Source organism: Mytilus galloprovincialis, chromosome 4 (genome assembly GCF_965363235.1).
Source record: "Mytilus galloprovincialis chromosome 4, xbMytGall1.hap1.1, whole genome shotgun sequence".
In the NCBI taxonomy this organism is placed as follows: Eukaryota; Metazoa; Mollusca; class Bivalvia; order Mytilida; family Mytilidae; genus Mytilus; species Mytilus galloprovincialis.
In genome coordinates this window covers 55,516,689-55,538,881 of record NC_134841.1, presented here as the reverse complement: position 1 = coordinate 55,538,881, position 22,193 = coordinate 55,516,689, and the positions used below count along the sequence as shown (strand labels likewise).

General features: G+C 32.3%; 2 protein-coding genes across 3 annotated transcripts in view; one reads left to right on the top strand and one right to left on the bottom strand.

Moving 5' to 3' along the window:
- LOC143072478 (importin-11-like) overlaps positions 1-15,654 on the bottom strand; it is a 75,866-nt gene extending 60,212 nt beyond the window's left edge. The window contains exons 1-4 of the mRNA XM_076247404.1: positions 15,264-15,654; positions 4,899-4,999; positions 4,307-4,379; positions 3,558-3,761 (exon numbers count right to left, since the gene is read on the bottom strand). Of these exons, the coding sequence (XP_076103519.1) occupies positions 3,558-3,761; positions 4,307-4,379; positions 4,899-4,999; positions 15,264-15,395 (510 nt within the window). The 5' untranslated portion in view covers positions 15,396-15,654. The remainder of the gene's footprint in view (positions 1-3,557; positions 3,762-4,306; positions 4,380-4,898; positions 5,000-15,263) is intronic.
- Positions 15,655-15,682: 28 nt separating this feature from the next.
- LOC143072477 (proton-coupled zinc antiporter SLC30A5-like) overlaps positions 15,683-22,193 on the top strand; it is a 42,109-nt gene continuing 35,598 nt past the window's right edge. Inside the window, exons 1-4 of one of the 2 annotated variants that reach the window (XM_076247402.1) lie at positions 15,683-15,902; positions 20,079-20,201; positions 21,285-21,351; positions 21,712-21,797. In XM_076247402.1, the coding sequence (XP_076103517.1) occupies positions 15,844-15,902; positions 20,079-20,201; positions 21,285-21,351; positions 21,712-21,797 (335 nt within the window). In that variant the 5' untranslated portion in view covers positions 15,683-15,843. Of the gene's footprint in view, positions 15,972-20,078; positions 20,202-21,284; positions 21,352-21,711; positions 21,798-22,193 lie in introns of both variants that reach the window. The other variant, XM_076247403.1, reaches the window with a different exon arrangement.

Genomic DNA, 22,193 nt, shown 5'->3' with positions numbered 1-22,193 from the left:
GACCTTAATGTAGACCAATTTGAAAACTGGACCAAAAATTAAGAATCTACATACACAGTTAGATTTGGCATATCAAAGAACCCATTTATTCAATTTTTGATGAAATCAAACAAAGTTTAATTTTGGCCCCCCATTTGGACCAACTTGAAAACTAGGCTGAAATTAAAAATCTAAGTACATTTTTAAATTCAGCATATCAAAGAACCCCAAGGATTCAATTTTTGTTAAAATCAAACTAAGTTTAATTTTGGACCCTTTGGACCTTAATGTAGACCAATTTGAAAACGGGACCAAAAATTAAGAATCTACATTCATAGTTAGATTCGGCATATCAAAGAACCCCAATTATTCAATTTTTGATGAAATCACACAAAGTTCAATTTTGGACCCTTTGGGCCCCTTATTCCTAAACTGTTAGGACCAAAACTCCCAAAATCAAACCCAACCTTCCTTTTATGGTCATAAACCTTGTGTTTAAATTTCATAGATTTCTATTTACTTATACTAAAGTTATGGTGCAAAAACCAAAAATAATGCTTATTTGGGCCCCTTTTTGGCCCCTAATTCATAAACTGTTGGAACCAAAACTCCCAAAATCAATCCCAACCGTCCTTTTGTGGTCATAAACCTTGTGTCAAAATTTCTTAGATTTCTATTCACTTAAACTAAAGTTATAGTGCGAAAACCAAGAAAATGCTTATTTGGGCCCTTTTTGGCCCCTAATTCCTAAAATGTTGGGACCAAAACTCCCAAAATCAATCCCAACCTTCCTTTTGTGGTCATAAACCTTGTGTTGAAATTTCATTGATTTCTATTCACTTTTACTTTTAAGTTAGAGTGCGAAAACTAAAAGTATTCGGACGACGACGACGATGACGACGACGACAACGACGCCAACGTGATAGCAATATACGACCAAAAAATTAAAATTTTTGTAATTTGTAAACATTAAAAATCAAGCCAAAAATAATCTACACTTGTAAAAATATAAATATTTATAAGGTATAATCTTAAAAACTTGTTCTTTAAAATGCAAATTCACATTATTGATCTGCGTTTCTATATCAAATTTTGCTAACTTGAATACCTTAGATTCTCTGTTTTTTACCAATCCAAGATGGTGAAAGACAATCCTACCACCTTAATTACATGCTCTGATCTATTTTAAGATATGATTGAGTGGTTTTTAATAAATTTCCTTTTCTAAATGTTACATTAAATGGCAGTCAATATATATATAATCTATAGCTTTAAGCAGCTGACACAAAACATACAAATACATTTTTGTTAAACATCTTTAAGTCTCAATTCAAAATATTGATTTTTAAGCTTGAAAGGTAAATCTTGATGAAAATGGTAGATAAGAGTGATTAGAAATTTTACAAGAAATTAAAATAAAAAAAATAAATTTTAATCTGAATGCATAATAAATAAAGTATCATAATAATCATTTTTTAATAGATGGTAGTAGATTATAATTAATCCTCAACCCTATTTGTTAATACAACTTTCTGAACAAATCAATAAATGAGGTACATACATATGTATATTTAATATTGTGGTAACATATTATACTTCTTGCTTGATAAACATTACATCTGTGTAAGTAAAAATTATTTATATTACAGATGATGTATACGTAGTGGTCATTTTTTTATGGCTTGGGATTTTTAATACATGTAATATAAAAAATGTATATGCTATTTTCACATGCATTCAATTTACATTTACATTAGTTTGTAATCTGAATGTTTCATGTTCTCCGACACATATCTGGTTCTTTTAAAGTTTTTTGTGGGGTTGCTGTATCTACTATCAGAATCTATCAACATTTCATATTTTGGCAAGTATTTATTTTTGTTTACCAAATAAAAAGTAAGTAGTTTGTCAAAGATAATTCAATTATTCTTAAAATTGCCATAAATAGATGGTACATCATATTTTACCAGATTTAAATTATCCTACATAATATTCAGTCATAAACAATCTTGCTTCAGAAATCATATCTAAACAAATGGGTTGGAAATAAAATTAAGGCCAGGGACATACTGAAAGAGTACCTCAACATGCTGCAGATTCAAATAAATTTACTACACTAATAAGACTAATATCAACACGAATTTCAATAAACATGATAAATAAAATTGTGAAGATAAAAATAAAAAAGAATGTGTCCATAGTAATTCAGTAGTTGTCGTTTGTTTATGTGTTACATATTTGTTTTTCGTTCATTTTTTTATATAAATATGGCCGTTTTTTTTCTCGTTTGGATTGTTTTACATTGTCATTTCGGGGCCTTTTATAGCTGACTATGATGTATGGGCTTTGCCCATTGTTAAAGGCCATATGCTGACTTATAGTTGTTAATTTATGTGTCATTTTGGTCTCTTGTGGAGAGTTGTCTCATTGGAAATCATACCACATCTTCTTTTTTTATAGTAAAATTGACAATGGAAATGGGGAATGTGTCAAAGAGACAACAACCCAACCATATAACAGACAACAGCAGAAGGTCACCAATAGGTCTTCAATGCAGCAAGAAATTCCTGCACCCGGAGGCATCCTTCAGCTGGCCCCTATGAAAGTCATACTAAACTCCAAATTATACACAAGAAACTAAAGTTTAAAATAATACAAGACTAACAAAGGCCAGAGGCTCCTGACTTGGGACAGGCGCAAAAATGTGGCGGGGTTTAATATGTTTATGAGATCTCAACCCTCCCCCTATACCTCTAGAAAAGTAAATACATAACAATACGCACATTAAAATTCAGTTCAAGAGAAGTCCGAATCTGATGTCAGAAGATGTAACAAAAGAAAATAAACAAAATGACAATAATACATAAATAACAACAGACTACTAGCAGTTAACTGACATGCCAGCTCCAGACTTCAATTACACTGATTGAAAGATTATGTCTTTATCATATGAATATCAGGCACAATCCCTCCCGTTAGGGGTTTAGTATCATACCATCATAACATATATGAGAAGAATACAACCTGCGTCATGCCAACAACTGGTTTTTAAATAAATGTGTTTACCGTAGTTCCAATGCAAACACCCTATAAGTGAATCAATATTAAAGCCAAAATATGCAATCTTTAATGACCTGACAACAGTATTGTAACTATATCGCTTTTTAATAAGTCTATTTAAAGATTTTGTTAGCTTCTGAGGTGAATACTGACATTTTTGTGCTTTATAAAGAATGTTACAATAAAAGATGGTGCCGCACTCACATTATCATTTTCTATGTTCTGTGGAAATTGAAATTGGGGTCAAAACTCTAATTTGGCATTACATTAGAAAGATAAACATGTGTACATGTTCTAAGTTTCAAGTTGATTGGACTTCAACTACATCAAAAACTACCTTGACCAAAAACTTTAACCTGAAGTGGGAAAGACGGACAGAACAGACATATGGACTAACGCACAGACCAGAAAATATAATTCCCCTCTACTATTGAGGTGGGGCATAAAAATAAAAATAAATATATTCAAAATAAAAATACTGTTTTCGGGAATGTTAACAAGCATCATAATTTTGTTACCTCTTCAAATAATTTCCTGTCACCAGGTAGTCTCTTAGATGCTAATGTCTTGGTCACATGATGTAAGACCAGTAAAGCTTGTTCTTGTGTATGCTCATCGTGACAGCGTACTGCCTCGAACAGCACTGGCAGCAACCTTGACCAATTTCTAGGACAGTCCACTCTTGCTATCTTTGCAATCAATACAGCTAGTTGTAACGATATCTAGAAATGTATAAAATTTCTGCTTTTCAAGCTAAATAATATCAATTTGTACATGTTTTTAGCTTTAATGTATAAATAGAAAATGTATTATCATTGTCAATGAGATATCTACCCACGAAATAACAAAGGTGAAGGACAATGAACTACAAGTAACAGTACAATATATGAAAACAACACTTTAATTATTTTGACATGTCAGAAGTGCTTTTCCGGATTTACCTTCAACTAGAACACTCAATGCCAAAAAATTTTAATGCCAAGGATTTATAAGAACGAAAACAGTTGAAGACCATTTGACCAGAAGGACCTTCAAACTTGAAAGTTATTTTAATATGAATTTATAAATTATAGTAGACTTATATGATGTTCATTTAATAGTTAGTAAACTTTTTGTTTCCTTTCTGACAACAAAATTCTCATAAAAAGGCTTTTGGAAGCATAGATAACTGAAATACTGTTTTATATCTATTTTTTTCTTCAGAGAATTGGCAAGTGGATAACAATATTTCTGAACACATCATTTTCATGTACAAAACAAATCATACCTGATGGACAGGTTCGTTGAAGTTGGAAATAAGTCTCTCTTTCAGTAACTCTTTTTCTTCCTCTTTCATGGCACTGAAAATTTATACGATTTCATTCATAACAAAAAAAGTAAATGGTCTTGCTAGCTTGAATAATACCATTCAACACTTCATCATACATGACAAAGTAACTGTAATTTAATCGGTTACATTTTAAAGTAATCGACCCCATCCCTGATACATGTTCATGTAATAAATGTAGAATAATTAAAATTCATGAGTCAACTTCAGAATATGATGTATATCACTTAGATAGAACCAAATTGCGAATTTAATGAAACTCAATGACCATAGGCTTAATGTCAATGAATGTATGTTTTTTCCTCCCTTAAATAAAATCAAATCCTGATTTGAAATTGAACCAAATAGCCAAATGCCTTTTTAAGTACCAAGGCAAACACATTTACTGTTGTGATTTAAACTCTTATAAAAAATACTCCCTCTAGTGTTAATAGCGATTTTCCTGTTCATTGACTAGTACTGCACCAAAAGATAGAACAGCTATATTTTACATGTTCTATGTACATTTTTTTATTACTTAAACTTCACTTACTTAGGAGCTGTTTTTCTCCAGTATTTCTCAACACCATTCTTACAATACAAAACTGCTAACCATCGAACATTTACATCTATACTGTGGTTACTAAATATCTCCTGAAAATAAAAAATAATCGTTTGTTCACATAATCTATGCAAAATAAAAAAGCATCTCTTCCATTCTTCCATATTAAATGAAAAATTGTGTCTGAAGGGAAATGGTGGTTAAGGTTGAGGTTGCTTTTTATACTTCAATCATGCAAAAAAATCACAACCAGACATCTGAAGATTTGTTTTGTATGCAAGTTAAATCTGTATGAATGGACAAATTTACAAATGCCATTGAGATATTACAAAATGTAGCAAAAGAAGCTTATTTTCAACATAATTTGTATATGGTACACGTACATATTAGTATTTTTGAAAAACTACCATACTTGTTTTAAATAAGTCTACATTTAACATGTTACATAAGTAACATTTTTAATATGCATGAATGTACATTTTGTTTAGATGAGTTTATAATCTATTCTGATGTTGGACCACTGTCAACAGTTTACATGGTTTACATGCATTGTTATAGTATAGGAAGAGTGGTGCGAGTGCCAATGAGACAACTCTCCATCCAATTAATAATTTATAAAAGTAAACCATTATAGGTCAATGTACGGCCTTCAACACGGAGCCTTGGCTCACACCGAACAACAAGCTATAAAGGGCCCCAAAATTACTAGTGTAAAACCATTCAAATGGGAGAACCAACGGTCTAGTCTATATAAAAAAAAAATAAAACTAGATCTGTCAAAGCGACATGAATAGCCCTGTCTCAAAAAATAGAAAAATCTGCAATTTCAATAACACATGTGGACACAAACATGATGGTAGTCTCACATATCAAAAATCAGCTCAAAATCTGGAGGTGTATAGAAAAAATGTCTGTATGTTTTAACTCTCACAGTGATTTTCAACAATTTTTAAAGTTGTAAACCCTTAATTTTGGCAAAAATTAGAGGAGCGAAACAAAACTTAAACTTGATCTGTAACTCATCATGGGTAACTCACATACCAAAAATCAGCCCAATATCTGAAAGCGTTTAGAATAAAAGTCCTTATAACTGTGATTTTCAACAATTAATCAAAGTCCATAGCCCGTAATTTCAGCAACAATTAGCTGAGCACTGAGTGATAGAGAACAATTAAACTTGATTTGTAACTCATCATGGTTAACTCACATGCCAAAAATCAGCCCAATATCTGAAAGCGTTTAGAAAAAAAGTCTGTATAACTGTGATTTTCAACAATTTATCAAAATCTATTAATAAATCCCGTAATTTCGGCAAGAATTAGCAGAGCGGGACAAAACTTAAACTAGATCTGTAACTCATAATGGTTTACTCACATACCAAAAATCAGCCCAATATCTGAAGGCGTTAAGAAAAAAACTCTGTATAATGGTTTGTTGCTGAATGACGGAATTATGGAATTTCGGAATTACAGACAAGGGTAAAACTATATGGCACCGACAACTTCGTTGCGGGGCTATAAAAATAAGCCTATTACTTAGTAAATAATTTTGTTCCTAATTATCATGATTATTGCATAAATAAATTGCTTAGCTGAGCAGAGCTGGATACGACTGCAGAGGTCCAACCCTGAACAGTATGGGCAAAAATGGACACAATATTCGCACTTGATACAGGTCTGAATTGGGATTGTAATTAAATATTTGACACATAAATAATAGGTTTCTGACACAGAATAACTGTAGTCAAAGAACTTGAATTGGTTATGTGATTTGAATTTATATTAAATTTTTTGCTTTTGTGCAACACATAATGCTGTTGCAAATTGACCCCCCTCCCCCATTTGTTTTGTTTCTGAAATCTTGAGAACAAATTGTCCCCCCCCCTCCCCATTTGTTTTAACCTCCATCTCCTCACCCCCTTCCATTTTTCAAAAAAAAAAATCTTTCCCCACAAGATATGGTCATAATCCATAATCTCAATTATTATTAATTTCTAACAATATATGCAATTTATAAAATGAAAGATCAATTGATTTATACTAATTAAAATGTCAATGAAAAACTTTGAACCTCAAAAAGAAATTCAACTTGTTTTGAATGAAGAGCTCCATCAATGTCCATGCACATGATGCATGAACAGTTAGTTCATGTACATATATGTACATGTATGCAAATTAGTATACAATTCCAACAATAATATCATATAGAGACTTCTAAACCTTAGCATGTTTAATGGAATAAGTCAAAATCTGATTAAATGAACAAAATTTGTTATAAATATCCTCAGCATGCTCATCAAAAATTTAAAATTCAAATAATGTTAAAATTTCATATGCTGATAAGTGAACTTTTTAAAATGAATCATGGTCAAATACAAAAATGTATGTGTGGTCTGTGAGAACAGAATCTATGCAGGGGTGGATTCAGCCATTTTAAAAAGGGGGGGGGGGGTTCCCAACCCAGAGTAATGGGGGGGTTCCAACTATATGCTCCCATTCAGATGCATTGATCGTAAAAAAAGGGGGGTTCAAACCCCCGGACACCCCCCCCCCCCCCCCCCCCCTGGATCCACAAAGTTATGTATACAATGATTTTAATTTAGTTTAGTTTTCAGACTCTGGTGCTATTTTAATCATATGATATTTTTATGTCAGACATGTGACAGAGTTGTCAAGCCACAACTGGAGATTTGGAAATTTTCAGCTGGAGTTTGGGCCTCATAACTGGAGATTTTTTATTGTCCTTTTTATTGACGTATGCAATGGTTTTGTTGTGTGTTTAAACTGCATACCTTCCTTTTTTGTTAAAAGTAAAACACCTGCATATCCATTTTTACTTGACGATAGAAATTTGATTTGTATAATTCAAGATAAAGTGATCAGCCATCATACATAGTTGGCAAAAAGTCCCTCTGATTAAGCTACATTGTCAACTTTGGTACCACTACTGAACATGCTTGTAACAGAAGGTGTTAAATTGATAGAGCTGTAGTCTTGCTGGTGGGTAGCTGTCTCCATAAGTTTGGTCAAGTCATTAGGGCCACCATAGTCAGCTTTGCATGAAGTCGTGTAAGCATGGTTCTGACCCTTGGTACAGGATCTGCACCTTTTGAAATCAGATCTCCAGGCAGAGTTGAATTTGGGTAGATACTTGGTCTTCTTTTATTTACCTTGAACAATTTAATTGGGCGTATTGCTTTTCCGCTAATTTTGCAAAGTCCCAAAACTACGTTTCCAGAAATTTAAAATATACGTTTCAGCAATTTGTATTTATTATTTTCCGGAAATTTACCTGGTAAATTATATTAATATTAAAAGTCATAAGAAACTTCAAATCAAAAAAAAAAAAATGCATATGATTTTTTATAACTCAATGGATAGTTTTCATTATAAAACTTATGTACATATACTTCTTTCAGATGAAAATTATTTAATTTGTTCATATGTAGAAGAAGTTTACTTTATTTTAATTGCTTTCAGGAAGCAATTCCCCGACATATATGCAAAGTGACCTCAGTGTGACCCATCTCATAAAAATCTGGTGATCGCAATATGCATGGATGTCCTTAAAATAAACTCATATCTGATTGTAGATGTTAAACATGTGCTCAATATCCATGCTTTTTTGTTGATTGTTGACAAACAGGTGACAATCGTTAAATTTCGGCTTCAAAACACGAAATTTTACCTGCCATATTTTCACAACAACACTGACTGATTGAAAAAAAAAGGACAATTACATGTATACGAAAGGAGTAGGTCCGGTAAGGGCCGATTTTGACCTCAATTTTCAAGTTCATCTATCGAAATATTTAAGACACTTTTTAAACACTTAAGTGTCTATTTCAATTTATGCGATTAGTTTATGTGAAAGATTTTAACTGATTCAGTCATTAAAAACAGTCCGATTCAAGCTTAAATATGAAAAATCTATCAAATATGCCAAAAAACGTCACTTTTCAGATGTTTTTTGTCAAAAATGAAAGTGGCCGCATCCGTGTTCATCCTCAATCTTTATATATGTTATGTATTATCATCAAATACAACTTACATTTCAATATTAAGGATGAACACGAATGCGGCCACTTTTGTTTTACATGGAAACCATCTAAAATTTAACAAAAATGCTAGAATTGTGGAGATTTCAGTAATTTAGCATGACTTAATGGTGCTACTACCCGATATATGTGCATTGTATTGTCAAAAACAGCCCATATATATGTAGCAGAAGAATTTTTCTGTCCATTAAATAACTATAAGTATACATTTTAACAATTTTGTAAAACTGCTATATTTTGGGGCTAAAAAGGAGTCTTACTGAACCTACTCCTTTAAGTGAAAAAAATGAAAAAATCGTGCACAGAAGACTAAGTTTACGATGTTTGTATGCATTGGTTCAAGAATTGGAATAACATTGTTTTTCACCAGTCACTCGTTAATTATGACTTTAAATATATATTAGATAAATTATTGAATTTATATTTTTAATACAGAAAAGGTTCTGATCTTATATCTACAATATACTAGATATGACCAGTTGACTCTTGACTTGAAAAATGTTGATTTGTCCTTATACAGAGAAAGGCGAAAGCAGTTTCCAAAATAACATAAAAGTAGATTCCAAGTCCATGAGACATTGAATTAATAGCTGATGCTCCATCTGACGGTAAATGCATGAAGTTTGCAGATTACAGTATATTGGAATTTTATATAGATGGGAATTCGAAATTTCCACAAACCATTTGGGCATCACATCCTGATCCTGAGGAAAAGAGAACAACAAATGGTGCGGAGTCTTTTCATGCCCACCTGAACAAGCAGTTTTACGCTTGCCATCCTAACATTTTTTTTTTTTTTTATGTGTTATTAAAACTGCAAACAACATCATACATGTACATAAAGATGAGAACTCTAACTGTAAAAGCACCCGTTCAGAAATATGAAAAGAAGAAGATGGACTTCCTTCTTGTACAAAATAATAAACTTGTAAACGATGAATGTACTACTGTGGACTTTGTACGACGTGCTGGCTACAAATATTAGCCAGAACTGACTTACGAACTCATATCAAGATATATCTGATTAGTGCTGACTTTTGAACATACGTTTTCATACATTTTACCAGAAATGATGAATTTTGCTTGCATGTTATGATGACCATTAATAAATATCTATTTTTTAGAAACGTTGTTTTTTTTTCCCCGGAAAAGTAATGCCAATTTGTGAAAACGTAAAAAATTTAATCCTTTGTCAGTATTTTATTTTTAATCAACCAGGCTTGTGTCTTAACTTAGCTAGTTGATCACCAGGTAATTGCCTATTATCTTTAATTATTGTTGGATATATACAGTCTAATCATTGCTAAGGCCACACCAATTTAATTTCTTGTTCTACGGATTTTTGGACTTCAAAATTTGGGGCGAGCGAGCGATTTGAAAATTTTAATAAAAAAATATTTAATTTGCAAATTTTTGAGGCGAAGCTTGAAAAGTAAAGGCGAGCGATTATAATTTTTTTTTGTAAACATAAAATAATAGGTTTTGACAATATTAAAACTTGATTTATCACTTGTACTTTGACATTTCTTTAATTTCTGAAGTATTTTTTCCCTGTTCACCAAGAAATAATTAAATCTGGTCTATGTATGTGTGACTGACAATGAGACAATTCTCCATCCAAATCATAATCAGTTTGGGGGCAACCCCTTAATGTTATAAATATCCCTTTTACATGTTTTATGAGGGATCAATATAAGTTATAATATATTTGTTTGTACAAAAGGGCTCATATTTTCTCATAGAACTATATATCTATCTGGTATTAAATGGTCAAAACATGTCCAAGAATTTAGTAATATTCCTGGTCTTTAACCATGTTAACACATTTACTTTAACAGTTTAATATTATTCAAAATAAATGGACCCCTTTTTTAGAAAAAATTGTTTTAAAATATGATGTAACTCTCCTCTTTTTGAGTACAAAATTCTAAGTGTTCAAAGGTTTTGTATAGAAGATCTATACAAATTCTTGGTATTTCTATTTTCTTTTCTACATCAGTAAAATGACCCCTTGTCTGAGGGAGGGTTGTTCTCAACCTGATAATAACAAACACAGGTCAAAGTACGGCCTTTTACACAGGGCTTTGATACAGACCAAACATCAAGCTATAAAGGACCCCAAAATTATTAGCGTACACAATTCGAACAGGAAAACCAACGATCTAATTTATATATCCAAACGGAAAAATACCAATGAACAACATCAACAAACGATAACTGCTGAACGACATGCTCCTGAATCAATCAGGACAGGTGCATAAACATGCAGCGGCTATGGATAGTTTTGTTTCGCCAGCATACAATATAATTGCAGTTGAAGGCAAATCCTTTATAAGTTTTTTGTACTTTATTCTAACAACGAACATTTTTTGATAGGGAATATAAGTAAGGGGGAAAGAAACCAATTTTTTGTTCTTCACAGAAATACCCGCTGTTATAACTTTTTATCGTAGCACTCCAGGTTTCATGCTGAAACAAATATTCTCACAGATATTTACACAGTGTGGTGCGGTGCTTTTATGTTTAAAATCGTTATATACAGGTTAGACTGTGATTTAACAAATGTTGATATCTTTTTATAATATTAAAAAAAAACGGTGCGGGAAATGGACATGATTACAATTCCAGATGCGGAAAGCGGGAATATAAAAAAAATAAAAAAATTCTGTTTTGAAAAAAATAGGTGCGGGTGGGTCCGTCAAACAAGGGATCAAATTGGTGTGGCCTAATCCTAAACACTTCAGGCAAATTTTACCTATTTTAACATTTGACACAAAATCAATAACAGGACTCTGACTTTTCACATATCAATTTCGAGTTCTCAGACTTTTTCTCTGTCCATATTTTTGAAAATTTTTCAAGGTTGACATTTTCAAAAAGCGGAAGATTTCAAATTCTAATGGGACAGAAGGATGGGTTTTGACTCCCACCGGAATAATCACATGTATGATATGTTAATTTCTAATTCTGAATACGGGAGTAGACTCCTAGGTAGGAGTGTAAATCTTCCCGGAACTTGTGTGCTATGTACATATGGACTTAATTTAAAATTAATATGACAAAGAAAAATAGTTAACAATAACATATATACATTATGTGCAGTGGCTTTGTAGTTTAATAAGTCGTTGTGGATCCTTCAAATGTAAGAGTGGATATGCCACTTTTGAAGGATTCCATACTTATTGCTTCAGGTGGTGAGTTCCAGTCCGAAATAGTGCGAGGATAAAATGAAAATTTTATAGAAATCTTTATTTGTTGATATTTGCCTAAATTTATGTTTCCCCCTAGTACGTCTATCAGATATTGTTAAATTGTCCTTAGGAACCTCAACTAACCCCCAATTTATTTTATAAACATATTTATTTCGTAGTGCATTTCTTTTAGACAATAAATCTCACCTGCTCTTTCTCAAAAAGATTTTTACAGTGTAGTGTACCACCAGTGAGACAAATAATATCAAAATTATAGAAACTTCTACCAGCTCTAACTCAAAATATTGACAATTCTGTGTTGAGGGGGTGTAAAATTCAGTTTGACAGCTTCAGACGTGATAAAATTTGACCTTTTTGAACTGGACCAAATCACTACTTAACATAAAGAGTCAGCACCCAAATTTTTTTAACATGTAATTACATCACCTTACTTAATATTTCATGCATTTAATATCAAGAAATAAATTAGGAAAGTGTATCAAATAAAACATGCAAGTTATACCCTGTTTACACTAGGGACTATATTCGTAGACAACAAAAACCAAAGGATGATAACTGTGTCCTTGGACCAACTGTTAGTCTTTTTGAGACATCTTGTTGTATTCAGATAGCTTTACTAATACATGTCATAAGATCATACCTGCCAACTGACCCGTATTCTGCGGGTGTGACCCGAAATTTTCACAATTCTGAGGGATCACCCGGGACACCCGCCACGTGTCATTGAATAACCCGGGAATTTCTAAAATGACCCATTTGACCTGTATTTCTTAGCCTTCAGATTGATTTCATTAACCATTTTTTCCGCGCTCCCTTGACACCATTTGTGAGTATGGTCTTGAGGAAACGATAATAGTCCGTCGGAAGGGGACGATAAATGGCAGACCCGTGTTAAGAGAGAGCCATATCTCTTGCACGTTAAAGACACCCATGTAGATTTCGAAAAAGAGCAGGCTAATGCCGCTACAAGGCAGCACTTGCACCCGCAAAGTGGAAAGGGATTAATATAAGTTGCAAAACTTGTTTTCCAATCCACTATAATTAAATATGTTTAAACTAAACTAACCATGCTAACCATTTTCCTTTGAAATACCGGCAAACTTGTAATTCTTCCATGAACAGGAAGTTCAGCTACAGTAGCTGTGTAAACTGTCAAATTAAGTAGCTCGTGAAGTGAATGGCTTCAATTGACAGCTTTGGTGCCAAACACACTGTTAATTAACACCAGTTACCTTAGCTTTAGCTATAGGTCGTTAATAGTTTGTGTATTTCACTGTAAACAAATTGAGCAATGTTGAGTTACTTACAATTTTAGTCACCATTCAAAATTGTTCCTTTATATTTACATTTTTTGGGGTAAAAAAGATTAAATCTAAAACAAATTGAATGCAAATACATATTGAAATATTACTTTTCATTATTTTTCTACCTTAATACAATTTAAAAGTTGAAAATCTTTTTTTTTATCTATACTTCCTTTTTAACTGTTCAACCTTATTTCATTACCTTAGACCAAACACCATAAAGGGACCGACGGTGCAAGGGCTGTATAGCCAGTCAAGGTCGTTAAAAACTTCAATTTGTTGTCATGAAAGGGATGAACAGTATCTCAAATACTTACATGTGTAGAATAAAAACTGAGAAATGATATTAGAGGGTGATATCCTGCATGTAATGATAATCAAATGTTGTACATTGTATGAAATGTAATGAATATCAATATGAAAAGGAATGAAGGCAGTGTTCAGTGATCGGGAAGGATGTGTGCCCTGCGCCTATAGCTCATATTGACAAGAAATGGCGCATACAGTGACAAATGTAAGCGCCCACGTGACGCACGATATTTTTCACTTCGTTTCGCAAAGTTTAGATATCGTCAAATGAATTTCCAATCGTGTTCCGTGCCGCCATGTGTGTGTACACAACTGTGTAATGTTCCTCCAATAATAGGAGCACCTATATATTTTTGGGACGTCTCGAGTGTTTCCCTATGATAATAGAACCATGCGATTTAACGTCTCGCGTGTTTTCCTATTGTAATAATAGAACCATGCGGTCTAACTGATAACCCGAAAAACGTAATTAACCATATTCATGATATATTTTTTCATAAACAACTTTAAATTTGTGAAATTTGGCTAGTACAGACGAGCTTGTTCTACAAATTTATCAAAAGCTTAAAAGTGCAATGAAATAATAATTAATAAAATTTTAAATTACTTAACCATGTGATCATGTTTTGGAAACTGTTTGATTTAAATTATAAGAAAATGTACCCATAATATTGAAATTTAGCTCAAAAAATTTTGTACGCATTATGACCAGTCACCTGAGATTTCATTCTTCACGAAAATGTACGAAATGTAAATCATGAAATGGATTAATTGTAAATCATGAAACGGATTTACAAGTTCATTTATTTACATGTATACATGTACTCTGAGACTAGTCTCAGTTATACTGCATACATTGATGATTGACTGAATACAATTATTTTGTTAAAAAATATCTGAGACTACTATAACACATATAGTCTCAGCAAATATCAATAAAGATAAATACATTGTATTCCAGTATTCAGTTTCTACTCTGCAAATCAAAGAGAAAATGATAAATTGATTGTGGCAATATAAATATTTTGTCATTTTTTCAACAAACTTTAAGATGTTAAAATATTTTGTCACTTTTTCAGCAAAATTTAACATATTTTGTTCATACATGAACATGTATACATAAAATTATGTGACAAGACAACAATTAGAAAAAAATAAAAATCAGGATGTATGGACCTTGGGCGAACAGGTATCAGCCTATCAGGGCGAACAGGTACTAGGGCAAAAGTGAATCAGGGCGAACGGACCCGGACTCAATATGACTCTGCCCACACTATACAATGCATAATTGTGCATATAGCCCTAAATACATGTTTAATGGGGTCATACAATAACGAGAAACAATTAGAGCAGAGTAGATGCCAGTGAGATGGACAGATAATCATTTCAAATATCTGCATAAACACAATTCTCCTCAATCAAAGGAATCACCTGACTTATATTAAATCAAACACATCTATTACTAATGACATACCGATAAAACTGAGTAAAATCCAGGATGAATTTCCCAATCCTGCAACTGTTTTTCAGCAGGTTTCAAAATGTCAGCATTTTGACTACAAGCATTATGAAGTGCTTCAAGAACTGCTATACTAGGATTTGTCATTATCAAGATATAAGATATAAGTGAGATCTGTTAATTAATGAATAAAATGTGCCAACATTGCACCGGACGATGAACAGACAACATAATTTCCAGCTTTACGATTGTGTCATGTAAAGAGATTATTGTTCCTAGAAAAAGTACGGTAAGGTTTTACAAGTAACATTACATATCCATGTCAAAAGTTTCTATTGAGGCGTATTTGCCTAACTTTGTGTTTCTGCCTTAACAGACATTTTCCACTATGGGCGCAGCCATTTTTTTCAAAACCTTTTACTTCCGGTTCCGGTTCTAAGCTAAGATTGGTGACATGTAACATAAATCGTATTTCTATCCCAGTTTTGCAGTTTTAATTTAATGAAGAGACTCATGACTTACCTACCAATTAGAAGAAGTACACAAATAACAATGACTTGATTGGCAATACTGCCTTGAATGAAAATTACCCATCATGGTTGAATCTTATGGCAGTGGGTTGCCAAAACATGCAATCTACAACACTTCATCAAGGTATAAAGGATCATAAAGTATACTCTAAAACCAAAGGGCTGGACAGAGACAAACAGTGTATAGATAATGGTATAGTTCGTTTTAGACCAAAGTGAATCCGTCCCCATCTTCCCTAGCCAAGGGTAACAACAGTCAGGGGACTTACTTAAATAAGTGATTTTCTAAATCACTGATTCAAGTAACATTATTTCCATAAAGGTTGGCAGTTAGAGTTGTCTTTCTTTAATAATCACCTATTTAAGTAGTACAAATTAATCACTAGAAGAAGTGATTTAATTTTATTGTAGCTTTAAATATAGAATACTAATGATCCAGGGACTAATTATGTTTCTAAACTTATCAGAACCAACATCTGTGTTGTCTAGGATGACCAGGTTATTTCAGGTGATGACCTTGTACTGACTCTAGGATAATGACATAAAAATCACTTGTTTAGGTATCAGACCTCAATTTCCTTCCCAAAAATCACTTGTTTAAGTATCAGACCTCAATTTCCTTCCCAAAAATCACTTCTTTAAGTATCATTCTTTTAATAACCCCCACTAATTTCAACACCCCCGAACAGTGAAATTTTTATCGCGAACAGTAGAATTTTATTACATAATCTGAAAGATGAAACCTTGAACTTCACAGGAAAAATACTCCCACTGCTGGGGAAAATCTTTTAAGAAAGTATCAGTTCATTATGTAAAGCCATTATTATATAGCATTTTTTCAACTAAAATAGAATTTTCAGCTAAATGATAGCATCAAAGGCATAAACCTTGCTACTTAAAAGAAGCAAAAAGTTCATTTTTTTTAATTTTACTAATTAAAAGATATTATTTAAACCTATGTGTTTAAAATTTTGAAAAAACTACATAATCCCAATTTGTGACAAAACCTCGAATTTGCTACTCAAATAAGTGATTTAAAAATCATTTATTTCAGGAAGTCCCCTGACTGAACAATCCACTTCGCTCCTCTGGAGAGGAATGAAGTGGATCGTAACCCTTGCCTAGCGAAGATTACCCGTCCCAGACTATCTGTCCAAAGTTTTTTCGGCCCCAGTCTTTAATATGAGGCAGGCATTACCTGTGATAGGGGACGAAGTCTGTATGATTTTTTTTTTACTTCAAAATCTGTTAATAAAGAAACGGAAATATCATAACGTTTTCGATTTTGGTTCTGTTGTTAGGGATTTTAGTTGTGACGTAATTTAAGTTATGACGTCTTTCAATGCTAACAAAGAAACACTATCATCAAGTAACATTTTTTCATATCAAGGAATTATTAAAGATGAAATTGGAATTGTGTTCATGCATTCCTTTATTTTACTAGACTATTACTAATAAATACATATTTTACTCAAAGTCTCCTGCAAACAAAACCAGAAAAAGGTCTAGATTATTGTGCAAATGCGGGAAAACAAAATAGTCTGAAAATAAAAAAGTTAACAATTTTGAGTTAATTAAAAGAATGAAAATTTCAGGAATTTTCTCCTATATTTTTTTTTTTTTTTTTTTTTTTTTTTTTATAAATTTTATTGATTTTTCTACCGTTATAGGGGACTTTGTCTCCTTATTATCATGATTGTAGTTTATTTATAGTCCAAAATAATTCTGCCGTCTAGAAAGGCTATTTATGATTTTTGCTGTAACGCTTTCCTAGGAAGGTGTCCACATTTTTTTTCATAAAAAAGCCATACAAAACAGCAGTCTCATCTGTCCAAAGTCATTCAGCTTTAAATTGTCATTTTCAAATTGATCTGGCCCCATACAATGTAGTAAAAAAATTATGTCAATGTTAATTTCTATAAAAAATTGAAATGATGCATGACAACATGAGCATTTAGGCCAAATAAAAAAATATGTGTGGTTCCAGTTACCCTACCTACCCTACTTTTTAGTCTTAATAATAGCCTACCCTAAAGATTTTTTTGTCATTTTTCATTAAGCACTGTTAAAGTCAGAATGTTGCTCCCATAGACTCAATGTAAAAATAAAACATAAAATAAAAAAAAATCCCTACCTACCTACCCTATTTTTTTTATGATGTAACTGGAACCACACATACTTTTTAGATCACCTGGCCCGAAGGGCCAAGTGAGCTTTTCCTATCACTTGGCGTCGTCCGGCGTCGTCTAGCGTCGTTAACTTTTACAAAAATCTTTTTCTCTGAAACTACTGGGCCAAATTAAACCAAACTTGGCCACAATCATCATTTGGGTATCTATTTTAAAAAATGTGTGCGGTGACCCGGCCAACCAACCAAGATGGCCGCCATGGCTAAAAATAGAACATAGGGGTAAAATGCAGTTTTTGGCTTATAACTCAAAAAACCAAAGCATTTAGAGCAAATCTGACATGGGGTAAAATTGTTTATCAGGTCAAGATCTATCTGCCCTGAAATTTTCAGATGAATCGGACAACCTGTTGTTGGGTTGCTGCCCCTGAATTGGTAATTTTAAGGAAATTTTGCTGTTTTTGGTTATTATCTTGAATATTATTATAGATAGAGATAAACTGTAAACTGCAATAATGTTCAGCAAAGTAAGATTTACAAAAACGTCAAAGTGACCGAAATGGTCAGTTGACCCCTTTAGGAGTTATTGCCCTTTATAATCAATTTTTAACCATTTTTTGTAAATCTTAGTTATCTTTTACAAAAATCTTCTCCTCTGAAACTACTGGGCTAAATTAATCCAAACTTTGCCACAATCATCTTTGGGGTATTTAATTTAAAAAATGTGTCTGGTGACCCGGCAATCAAATCAAGATGGCCGCCACAGCTAAAAATAGAACATAGGGGTAGTTTTTGGCTTATAACTCAAAAACCAAAGTATTTAGAGCAAATCTGATATGGGTTAAAATTGTTTATCAGGTCAAGATCTATCTGCCCTGAAATTTTCAGATGAATCGGACAACCCGTTGTAGGGTTGCTGCCCCTGAATCGGTAATTTTAAGGAAATTTTGCTATTTTTGGTTATTATCTTGAATATTATTATAGATAGAGATAAACTGTAAACAGCAATAATGTTCAGCAAAGTAAGATTTACAAATAAGTCAACATTACCGAAATGGTCAATTGACCCCTAAGGAGTTATTGTCCTTTATTGTCAATTTTTAACAATTTTCATAAAATTTGTAAATTTATATTAACATTTTCCACTGAAACTACTACATGTAGGCCAAGTTCATTACAGATAGAGATAATTGTAAGCACCAAGACTGTTTAATAAAGTAAGATGGACAAACACATCACCATCACCAAAACATAATTTTGTCATGAATCCATCTGCATCCTTTGTTTAATATTCCCCTGAGACCAAGGTGAGCGACACAGGCTCTTTAGAGCCTCTAGTTTATTTGGCCTTATCATTTGCATTGCCTCTATCATGTCTAGCGGAAAACTGCAATGAACAGATTATCAAACTTGAGGATGTTTCTCAGCTACACTTGTTCATCTCATCTCAGGGTTCACACTTTCACCCTTCCATGAGATTGGAGCTGAGAAACACCTGTTTTTTTTTAAGAAAAAAACATCAACCTAAATCTGTAAATCTGTTTATTTTTGGACGAAGTCCCCAATAACAGTAGAAAAAAAAAAAAAATTGAAAAAATTCTGAGTCTTCTAACATGACTAATGAACTCAAAATCGTTAACTTTTTTTTCAGACTTTTTTAAATCCCAGCATCTGCGCAGAAGTCTACTTCCTTTTCCGGTCTTGTTTGCATGAGACTTTGAAAAGGAAGTAGATTTCTGCGCGAATGCAGGAACAGGAAGTAGATCTGAAAAAAAAAGTTAACGATTTTGAGTTCATTAGTAGAATGAAAGATTTGGGAAATTTTCCCCAATTTTTTTTTTTATTGATTTTTCTACCATAATTGGGAACTTTGTCCCCATATTATGAAAAACCCACTACATCTGACAATGCTCACAGTCACAAAAATGTAATTTGTAGACTGCATATACACATACAAATGTATATACATGTAGGCTTAAGAAGCAATTTTCCAAAAGATTGGTTTATATTATCATATACATGTACCTAAACATGTCTGCTCAGATCAACAAATAATTAACCATAATTGTTTATAATCATGATAATACCATATCATTCAAATTCTAGTTCAGTAAAATAATTCTATTAATATATATCAATTAATTTATATGTCTGATATTAATTTTTTTCCAGTTGGATGAAGTATGTTATAATTTTAGCTGTGTCAAAGTTCCTTCGGGCTGCAGGACTTTTCTTGTCTTATGATTTACTGAAGATTATCCCAGTGGTGCAGTTTCTGTTTATTATTAAAACAGGGTGAGGATTATAGCTAACAATTATTTTTGTTAATTATAATAAAACTTATAGCTCATTGTCAATTGAATTGTACTTATTTTTATGCCCCACCTACGATAGTAGAGGGGCATTATGTTTTCTGGTCTGTGCCTCCGTTCGTCCGTCCGTCCGTCTGTGGTGCCGTTCGTCCGTCCGGCTAAAGTTTTTGGTCGAGGTAGTTTTTGATGAAGCTGAAGTCCAATCAACTTGAAACTTAATACACATGTTCCCCATGATATGATCTTTCTAATTTTAATGCCAAATTATAGTTTTGACCCCAATTTCATGGTCCACTGAACATAGAAAATGATAGTGCAAAGTTCAGATTAAAGTTTTTGGTCAAGGTAGTTTTTGATGAAGTTAAAGTACATCAACTTGAAACTTAGTACACATGTTCCCTATGATATGATCTTTCTAATTTTAATTCCAAATTAAAGTTTTGACCCCAATTTCACGGTCCACTGAACATAGAAAATGATAGTGGGAGTGGGCATCCGTGTACTATGGACACATTCTTGTTTAATATAGATTTTAAAATGTATATGATTATGTAGATAATTAATACAAAAAATTAGACTTAGATATGAAACATTACAAGGAAGAAGTATCAGACAGTCAGCAACCCAACAAAAACATCAAAACATATGTCTTGAGTTCTCTGCATTGAAAAGAAATTCAATAATTACTTTTGTCTTACTGCTCTGATCCTCTTCATTCCTGTGAGACATATGTGAAATACATGATTTTAATAGCATTTGTGTTAGTTTCTTTCACTGTATTAGCATTTAAACGTGTCAAGACTATATTGCGTTTATTTAGCTAAGGTTATGTACACATGTAACAAGAATCAATTCAATACCAGAATTTGACAACATACATGTATGGGAAAGACAGAAATAATTTCTGAATTTATGTTTCGAGCAGGCATATTAAAATGTATATACATTTTTGTAGTGAATAAGCATAACTTTTTGAGTGACCTGTACAATGCAAAATTATCAATTCAATATCCAATATTTCTTCCCATTATAAATTATGTAGATCTATGTATTATGCTGTTTTCAGGAGTTCATTACCACTACTTATATTACAAAAGCCATTTTCATCAAGTAAAAGATTATCGAAATCCCAGGTATGATTAACTTGAAAAAACATTTTAAATAACTATAATTTTGAATACATGATACATGATGAGATGCTTAAATTATTTTATGTCTAAGAGATCATTGGTGGACATTTTTTACAAAAGTGTGGATTTTTTCTCATGAACCCAATTATCAATACCAAGCTTTAAGACACATCAATATTTTTTTTTTCTTTTCATTAGTTATCAATCCTTCTTTCTCTTTCTCTTTTGAAATGTGTAATCCTAGCTTACATGTCAATTTCAACTGATAACAGTGAAAGATACATGTACATTTTTTATATCAATCTTTTCTTCTGAATCTAAATCAGCTTCATGACCGTCATGTTATTTCATTTTTATTTTCAGTGGTTTAGAATAGGAAAACATGCAGTTTTTGGTGCATTTCTGAGTCTTCTGTGGCTTTTTGGGTTGACATTATGTGGACCTTTTAGGTAGGAATCTACACTACATACAGTTCACAAAAAAATAGTATTTCTATTTATTTTACATTAGAGCCACTAATAAATAAATCACCTAGTCAAAATAACTGTCTTGGAGTCAGCACTAAAAAAATAACCCCCTTTTCCCAAAGGAAACTGCGTTTAGCCAAAATTACTGTTTAAGGATATGCAAATAGTAAAAAAAACATTTAAATTTGGCATACTCTTGCATAATTAAATAAAAAACTGGTTTTTGTCTGGTGAAAAGGGTAACAAATTTCAGTTATTCATAACAAAAAGGTCCTTAAACATGCAACAAAAAAAGTATTACTTTGAGAAGATGTTGAAAAGCAGATATAATTGAAAGGGAAGTACACATGTAATATACATTTATCTTTTGGTCAAATC